Here is a 9,705-nt window from a genome sequence, read left to right as displayed (position 1 = left end):
ATATATATATATATATATATAGGGAAGCATCTCCGGAATACTAGTCACTTCCGGACTACACCTCCCATCCATCACGGAGACGGATTGCTCCACCACCTGTCTCCTATCAGCCATTTCCTATATATACGATCGAAGATTGAAGTCTCGATCTGTCATAGCATTCATTCTGAGCATAGTTCCGGTTTCTGATCTAGTTTCTGTATTCTGGTCTTCTGATTGTCTGCTGGCCTGCCCTGACCTTCTGCCTGTCTTTCTGTTTTTGATGTCTGCCTGCCCTACGTTGTTGTGTTTGCTGGTCCTGACCCTGTCTGTTTGTTTGCGAGATTGTTATTAAAAGCTGCAAATGGATCATCAGCCTTAGGACTCCTCATTACAAGCCGAAAGGGAAGAACAATACGATTGCAGATAAACAAACAAGCAAAAATGCCACACAAGCATAATGATGTAAAGGACAAAGGCATATATTAGTTCTGTGTAACAAAGCAAAACCAACGTTACTCACCTATCGAGAAGGAAAAAAGCGCCTCGGCGTCTTAAGTAAAGTCGGCCACATATTCACAGGTCGGAGTTTCCCGAGTCGATAACTCCTGAGCTAAACGCTGTTACTACACAAAACGCGGTTGTAGCTGCCTCTCTACATTACTACGATAGAAAAGAGGTGTTATTTGTGTAGTAACAGCGTTTAGCTCAGGAGTTATTGACTCTGGAAACTCCAACCTGTGAATATGTGGCCAACTTCCTGCTCCTTCAGTTCTCTCCAGCGCTGGAAAGCTGATCCTATATTAACACGTCCTACTTCTTGTCCTTATCGTAAGTCTTTCTTCTCTTTCTTTTTGTTTTTATCCTCCATGTCGATGTTAAAACCGCTTTCTGCTAATGTCACACACGCGCACTGAACACTCTCTCCGCCCGTATCGACAAGCCACGCCCCTTTCTGCTCATTGGCTTTTTTTTTTATTTTTTTTTATTATTTGGCTCACTCAGTTTTCTGAAGCATTTCTCAAAAATCGGAGGCCCTACCTTTAATGTCTAAAGCTAAGGCTAAAGTTTAGACCGCAGTTTTTAAGTGATGAAAATTAACAGCTACGAGTTTTGTTTAGTGTTCTACAAAAGGCAGAAGACAAAAGAGAAACAAACATCAAAGAAACATGGTAAGATCAAAACCAACTATGACTCTGACAAAAATGATTAGATTATAGAAAAGGTTATTGAATTCTAATATAAAAAAGTAGATGAAGGCAAACACATAGTAAGAACATCATAAAGATTTATCTGTTGTAAACAGTCAAAAAAAGTGATCATGAAGTCTAATAATTGAAGCCCAAATCTCATTCTCCTGCTTTACAGGCACAACTCAGAATCTGCTGCTGGATATGAATTCCAGAAAAAGTTAAAATTAAACCTAATGAAGAAGTTTCAGTGTTTGAATGGAGTGATAATAAACCTGGGGACCCAAACACTTCTGAATAAGATCTACACAGAGCTCTACATCACAGAGGGAGACAGTGGACAAGTCAATAATGAACATGAGGTGAGACAGATGGAGGCAGCATCCAGGAGAAAAACAACAGAGGAAACACCAATCAAATGCAATGACATCTTTAAGCCTTTATCTGAACAAGACAAACCCATCAGAACTGTGCTGACAAATACATCATCTAAACAAGACAAACCCATCAGAACTGTGCTGACAGATACATCATCTGAACAAGACAAACCCATCAGAACTGTGCTGACAAAGGGAGTCGCTGGCATCGGAAAAACCGTCTCTGTGCAGAAGTTCATTCTGGACTGGGCTGAAGGGAAAGTAAATCAGGACGTCCACCTCATATTTCCACTTCCTTTCAGAGAGCTGAACTTGATGAAGGACCAGAAACTGAGCCTGATGGAGCTTCTTCATGTGTTTTTTAAGGAAACAAAAGAAACAGAAATGTCCAGTTTGGAAAAGGTTCTGTTCATTTTTGACGGATTGGACGAGTGTCGTTTTCCTCTAGATTTCCAGAACACAGTGAGAGTGTGTGATGTAACTGAATCAGCATCAGTGTCTGTGCTGCTGATAAACCTGATCAAAGGGAATCTGCTTCCCTCTGCTCTCATCTGGATCACCTCCAGACCTGCAGCAGCTGATCAAATCCCCTCTGAGTGTGTGGATCGAGTCACAGAGGTACGAGGGTTCAATGACCCACAGAAGGAGGAGTACTTCAGGAAGAGGATCAGTGATCAGAGCCTGGCCAATAACATCATCACACACCTGAAGTCATTAAGAAGCCTCTACATCATGTGTCACATCCCAGTCTTCTGCTGGATTTCAGCCACTGTTCTAGAGAGAATGTTGGGTGAAGCAGAGAGTGGAGAGATCCCCAAGACTCTGACTCAAATGTACACAAACTTCCTCAACAATCAGACAAACATCATAAGAGAAAAATACTCAAAGAAGCAGGAGAGTGATGAAGAAATGCTTCTTAAACTGGGACAACTGGCTTTTCAGCAGCTGGAGAAAGGGAACCTGATCTTCTATGATGAAGACCTGAGAGAGTGTGGTATTGATGTGACAGAAGCAGCAGTGTACTCAGGTGTGTGTACTCAGATCTTCAGAGAGGAGTTTGGGCTTCACCACAGTAAAGTGTACTGCTTTGTTCATCTGAGCATTCAGGAGCATCTCGCAGCTCTGTATGTGCACCTGACCTTCATGAAGGAGAAGAGAAATGTTCTGATACAGAATCAGGTTTTTAACAGGAGGATGGAAGAAAATACAATCTCAGATGTACACAACAGTGCTGTAGCTCAGACTTTACAAAGTCAGACTGGACATCTGGATCTTTTCCTTCGCTTTCTTCTGGGTCTCTCACTGGAGTCCAATCAGAAACTCTTACATGTTTTAGTAACACAGACAGGAAGTAACCCTCAGAGCACACAGGAAACAGTTCAGTACATTAAGGAGCAGATCAGTGAAGATCCTCCTACAGAGAAATCCATCAATATGTTCCACTGTCTGAATGAACTGGGTGATGATTCTCTAGTGGAGGAAATCCAACACTTCCTGAAATCTGGAAAACAAAGTGAACTTTCTTCTTCCCAGCTTTCTGCTCTGGTGTTTGTGTTACTGACATCAGCACAGGAGCTGGATGAGTTTGACCAGAGTAAATATTTCAGTACAGATAAGATAACAGAAGATGTTGTTCTGAAGATGATGCCGGTGATTACAGCATCCAGTAAAGCAATGTAAGTAAATGTGAATATAACTGTTCTACTGTTACAGTGTTAGAGAGAAACTGAACACACTCTAATATGGACTTTGGGATGTTCTGACCTGAAGGTGATACAGAGTGGAGTTCATGTAAATAGATAAATTAGGGAATAAAAATTGCATTAATAAATGAATGATACTGAAGTGCAGCTATTAAACATGTAGAAGCAGGTGATTACTTTTGAGGGAGTTTTGTAGTTTTGTAGTTATGACTTATCTTAATATCTTACAATAATGATGAAGTTAATGCTGGTTTTACGTTGGATGTTTGATGTATATTAAACACACCTGTGTACCAGACATAAAGAACCATGTTTACTGCAGTAATGACAAATTCTAATCCCCAAAAAGTTTTTATTCATTATTTGGTTTTATTTGTGAGGTAGAAATGGTCTTTTATAGGAAACTGACTTTAAAAAGTTTTACACTCGTTAGAGGAAACATTTTTATAATATTAATAATAATAATAATCATAATAATAACAATAATAATAATAATTAGATTTATAAACTTGGTCGCAAAAACTTGGTGGCTTTGACGAGGTACGTATTCGCAAAGGCTGGTGCTTTTTGGAGGCAAGTGGACATAAAACTTATGAAATCTAGTGGAGCGCTAGGGTGCCAAAACATTTGAAGTGGAGACGAGCATGTGACATCATCAGAATACCCACGAGGCAGTTCCCCTCATTGTTCTGAGGGGCTGCGGCACAACCGGAAGGCCAGTCGGTACACCAATTTAAAACTTATACTTATAAACCTTCATACTTTATAAAGGCCATTTTGAGACCCGGTACCGGAAGTACCGGTACTTTGATCGCTTAGAAAAGTAATAGCAACAATCTTCAGACCAGGGTCTACGACATACAAATTTTGTGCATGTGGCTCGAAAGCCCTGATAAATTTTTGTCTAAGCTTAAATAGGAAAACAGAATGTTGGCTTCTACAAAGCGACATAACTAGAGACAGAGAAGGAAGACTTTAGAGCCAGGAGCAAGCATCAATATGAAGTGAGAGACTGTTGGACTTGGACAGGGTAGATTTTGAACCTATAAGGAGAACCTTTGAGAAAGTTGGAGGAAACCGAGGGTTTATTTCATTTAATCCTCATTTGGTGAGACAGGAATGTGGAAGAGCAGAGTCAAGTTTTGTGGACATATATAATATATACCAAATTGTATAAACCACATTATTCTAATGTGTGAAACTGTATTAAAGGCCTCACTCAAATCTAACAGGACAAGAATAGTTAAGAGTTCAGCATCAGCAGCCATCAGGAGATCATTAGTGACCTTCACTAAAGCAGTTTCCATACTGTGTTTAGTACAGAACCCAAACTGAAAGGATTCTAATAGATTATTGTCACTAAGTTTAGCATGAACCTGTGTGATAACGTTCATGTCTGATTAGAAAGTGTTCATTTAGCTGAAAAGTGCTCCCTTTAATGCTAATCTATAACACTACATGATAAGATTTTAGCTAATGTCAGTCTGATTCCTAAACAGAATTCTCTGTAGTTACTTCTGGTCAGATTATAACCAAGTGGCATGGTTTATAAACATGATTTAAACAGTATTTTACACAAAAAACCTCCTTATCATCATTTCTTCACTGGTTCTGATGGTCTGAGCTGCTGCAGTTCTGGAAAGTGTTGTATGTGATGGAGGTTTTGATCACCTGAGCAGTGATTTATCTTAAAGTCAACAGGCTGCTGAGCTGCAACTTAACATTCATTAGTCTAACATTTCTTACATTTCACTGCAATCAGGATAAGATAGAGGTGATGTGTTCATATCTTCTGGTTCTAGTTAGGACTCTAGCTGCTGTGTTCTGGACTAACTGGAGCTTGTTTCTGCTCCTACTGAACATCCAGACAGTAAAGTATTACAATAATCCAACCTAGAGGTAACAAACACATGACCTAGTGTTTCTGCATCATGTCATGACATCATATCTCTGATCTTAGTAATATTACTGAGATAAAGAAGGCTAACATTGTGGTATTATTTATGTGAGCTTCAGATGAGAGACCGGTATCAATAATCACACCGAGGACTTTTACTGCTGCACATGATGTAATAGAAAGACCATCCAGAGTTACTCTGTAATCAGAAAGCTTACTTCTGACTGTCTGTGGTCCTGGTACAAGATCTTCTGTGTGTCAGAGTTAAACAGGAGGAAGTTAGTAAGTGTCCACTGTCTGATGTCCTTCACACAATCTTCAGTCTTATTAAACTGGTGTCTCACATCTGACTGAGCTGAAACATACAGCTGTGTGTCATCAGTGTAACAGTGGAAGCTAATAGCATGTTTATTAATAGATTACTCTAGATACTAGTTAGTTAGCTGTAGTTAAACACTAACTTTACCCATTTTAATGTCCTCAACATGTAGATGTGGACTGCAGTGTCACTTTAACCATATTGTCTAACTGGTGTTTGTACTTTCAGTATTTATAACAATGAGAAGGTTCAGTGAAAGCTTTGAGGACGTGTTTGATCATTTGTGTGAGTTCATTATGTTTTATTTTATTCCCTTTAGTATCAGCTGTGATTCACTTGGAGTGGAAAGTTGGTCACCTCTGTTCTCAGCTCTCAGATCAGAAACCTCCAATCTGAGAGAACTTCATCTGACTGTGAAAACACTGAGTCTGTATGGGAATAAACTAGAAGACTCAGAAGTGAAGATTCTCTGTGCTGGACTGGAGAATCCTCACTGTAAAGTGGAGACACTGTGGTAAGATCATCTCTCTGAGCGTCACAATAACTCACTAAAAGCAGCAGTTATATACAGTGTTGTTTTTCACCTGAAATGTTCTGTAACACTACAACATTCAGAACAAATACATTAGTCATTAAGTGTTAATGAGTTTTCTACAGAATCACTTAGGAAACAAACAAACAAACAAACAAACAAATAAATAAATAAGAGAAAATTTCTAAAAATTAAAAATATTAATTATTTTTAAAGCCAGCAAAACTTTTCCAGCTCAAATACACTTAATATCAATAATAATAAATAATATAATAAACTAATATGACTGGTGCAGCCCCAGGGTCCTGGTCCCACCCATGTGGAGTCCTGGCCCACCTACATAAACTCTGTTATAATGTTAGAGTTATTAATAAACCCCAGTTGTCACTCACTATGAGCTGCTGCTTTAAGAAGCTTCATTGAGTGACGTTGCTCAGTAACATTTCTGTGTGGTGTTTAGTCGTGTAACAGACTAGTTTAATAAAGACTTTATCTTCTCTGAAACAGACACCACACTGTGTCTTTACCCCTGAAACTCCTACACTGTAATCAGAGGATATAATAAGATGAAATGTGTTTCAGTTTGTGTTTACACTGGAGAACAGTGTCAGAGTGGAGATTGGACTCATCTGAGAGCTGAAGAACAGAACTGCAGTTGGTTTACAGTACATGGGGCAACACCAACACAGTCATTTTAACTCCAATTAAAACACATAATCAAACAAATATAATGGATCTCCTTGTAGACTGAAAATAAATCTCAGCTAAAACAATTTGTTTGATTTCTCAGTGATTTTAAAATATTTTAAAATAATATAATATTTTACCTAATATTATAAGTTATATTTCCGTTCATGATTTAACATGGACTATATGTGTAATTAAAAAAAGTCCTGTGTTTGATCTGATAGACTTTAAATATCATGTACACTATATTAAGTGTCCATACACACTAATGTTGACAGGTGACACAATTCTATTGAATGGTGAAGCTGTGTGTGTGTGTGTGTGTGTGTGTGTGTGTGTGTGTGTGTGTGTGTGTGTGTGTGTGTGTGTGTGTGCTACATAAACAACTGATAAATGAACAGATCTCTTTCAGCTCATTGTCCACTTTTTACACTCATGTAAGTTCTTTTGAGTGACAGCTGATGTTGAGTTTCTTCTCAACCCTGTGCCCACCCTGTTTTACCCAGGACCACCTACTGTTCACTATCTGACAGGAATGTTGTGTTCAGTGTTAATTATACTTTATATAATAAAAATCTGTAGATGAAGAGTGTGTCATTGTGTCTCTATACAGGTTGTATGAGTGTGGTGTCTCAGATGAAGGCTGTGCTGCTCTGACTTCAGCTCTGAGATCAAACCCCTCACACCTGAGAGAACTGGATCTGTCTGATAATAAACTAGGAGACTCAGGAGTGAAGATTCTCTCTGCTGTACTGGAGAATCCTCACTGTAAACTGGAGACACTGGGGTAAGATCATCTCTCTGAGCATCACATGACCTTCTCCTCAGTAAGACACATTCTCTAATAGTGAGACTGAAGCAGAAGTTTTAGGTTCATCATCAATGTCCTGAGGAGGAAGATTGTTTCTTTTCACTGCACACTGATGATTTCTCACAGACTCTGATGTAACTGCAATGTGTCTGAAATTACTGTGAAATTTACTAAAACATTGGAACTAATGACAGAAACTGGAGCTGGGACACAAACTAAATGTACTGTGTGAGCTGCAGGGTTTAAAAGCAGCACTGACATGGAAATGATGGAAATAAATAGAACTTGGGAACTTGGAGTCTCTGGTCAGCTCACACTATCAGAATATATGTGACTGTGTGTGTTGGATGTAATAATGTCACTCAGAGATCAGGTGGATGGTCACTCGGGGTCACTTTACTGTATCTGGGGTAAAACAGCACCAAAAGGTTTATCATACAGTGCATCAGTGTCACATTGGAAGTCTTAACTGAATAAACAGAAGTTCTGAGTTTACAAGCAGGACAATTAACACACTCTTCATACTCAAACACAACTAGGAGCTGACTGACAAAATAAGTAAACTTTTGTGTAGTTTATAGTTCAAACTCGGGCTTGAAAATGATCCAAACTTAATTACTAAGACAGAGCGATCGTTGATGTGACTTACCAGCAGGAGGCGCTATGAGACTCTGATTATAAAGCTCCGCCCCACAACATCATGTTGCACAACCGCAAGTGACAACAGCCAATGGGGAGTTTCTCAATTTATACTGAAATTAACAACAATATGTTTAAACTCGGTTACATAAAGAATTGATGGATTTACCCTCCATCAGGGGCAGAAGGGCTGCATGATGAAGGTTAAAATGATCATCAAGAGGCAGTTATCTGTCAGCTATCAGCTTTTTATTTCAATTATATTCACTTATGAATTTTTTACAGTCAAGTAAGTAAAATAAAGAAGTTCTGTGTATTATAATATAAGATGTAAAATTGTGTTCAGTGTACAAGTGGGTCTGTTTTACACTCTAACTGTTATAATAAAATTAAATTGTAATAAGACCCCACTGTAGAAAACAGAATGATTCAGAGCTGAATGAACTAAACCTACACTATACATGTCAGTATTTGTACTATACATTTGTGTTGTCATGGTTTTAGTTAGAAACACAAGTCTATCAACATGATCCAGCTTTAGTGAGGACCACAAGAGAGGAACAATATTCCCCCAGTACTAAAAGCCCTCTCTGAAGGGGAACCTACACCTGACCTAAATGATATTAAAAACTGGACACTGCTGAGTTTGTTATTCAGAGATTATAAATTACTCCCCAAGGTTTTGGCCAACAGACTGAGTGAAGTGTTAGAACAAGTCGTCCATCGTGATCAGACAGATTGTGTCCCAGGAAGATGAATGTTTATAATATTTCTGTTATCTGGGATCTTTTAGATATCAGTAAGAGTCTTAACCAGATTTTGGTCTAGTGTCAGTAGACCTAGAAAAGACTTTTGACCGAGTCGAACACAACTATTTATGAATGTGTTCACAGCATTTAGTTTTAGTCCTGATTTTGTTTCCATGATAAAGGTTTTGTACAGTGATGTTGAAAGTCTACTGAAAGTTAATGGTGACTTATGTGGTTCCTTATAAAGTTTATAGAGGTGTTATAAAGGTTGTGTCTTGTCTGGTGTGTTGTATACTTTAGTAATAGAAAGACTTTTAAACAAGTTAAGAACAGATTTGTACTGATTATATATTCTGAAGTTCACAAACCTGTTTATCAGCTGATGATGATGATGATGATGATGATGTTTTAATTAAATCAGAGGTAAGTTTGATGTTGGAAATATTAAAACAATTTAAAAACATCTCTGTTACAAAAGTAAAGTGATATAAATGTAAACCCATGGATGTCCATATTGTTTACAGAGTTAAAGTGTTTCATGCCTTTCTGCAGTGTAATAGATGAACATTTATTGTGTTCTAGTCTATTTGATGTGAGGAAACTTTCTCACTAGAAATCTTTATTTGTGGTTTCTGTCATAATTATTTATTTAATAAATCTGACAATATTTTAGTTATTGTAATAAAGGGGTTTATATGTGTTGATGAAGAGTGTGTTATTGTGTCTCTATACAGGTTGTGGGGTTGTGATGTCTCAGATGAAGGCTGTGCTGCTCTTACTTCAGCTCTGAGATCAAACCCCTCACACCTGAGAGAACTGGAT

General features: G+C 38.2%; 1 protein-coding gene across 3 annotated transcripts; it reads left to right on the top strand.

The window, feature by feature from the left end:
• Positions 1 to 1,405: 1,405 nt before the first annotated feature.
• On the top strand, positions 1,406 to 7,698 carry LOC125138439 (NLR family CARD domain-containing protein 3-like). 3 transcript variants are annotated; one of them, XM_047821200.1, is made up of 4 exons: positions 1,406 to 1,649; positions 1,740 to 3,222; positions 5,785 to 5,979; positions 6,580 to 6,695. In XM_047821200.1, the coding sequence occupies exons 1-4, from the start codon at positions 1,406 to 1,408 to the stop codon at positions 6,635 to 6,637; spliced, it is 1,980 nt and encodes a 659-aa protein (XP_047677156.1). In that variant the 3' UTR covers positions 6,638 to 6,695. The 3 variants fall into 3 exon arrangements, with proteins under 3 accessions (XP_047677156.1, XP_047677158.1, XP_047677157.1); XM_047821202.1 differs by lacking the exon at positions 6,580 to 6,695 and adding an exon at positions 7,298 to 7,698 and having other exon boundaries at positions 1,406 to 3,222; XM_047821201.1 differs by lacking the exon at positions 6,580 to 6,695 and having other exon boundaries at positions 1,406 to 3,222; positions 5,694 to 5,807.
• Positions 7,699 to 9,705: the final 2,007 nt, after the last annotated feature.

This window comes from Tachysurus fulvidraco, chromosome 12, assembly GCF_022655615.1.
Source record: "Tachysurus fulvidraco isolate hzauxx_2018 chromosome 12, HZAU_PFXX_2.0, whole genome shotgun sequence".
Taxonomy (NCBI): domain Eukaryota; kingdom Metazoa; phylum Chordata; class Actinopteri; order Siluriformes; family Bagridae; genus Tachysurus; species Tachysurus fulvidraco.
Note: the sequence above shows the minus strand (reverse complement) of the source record. Positions and strands in the feature narration are given on the sequence as shown.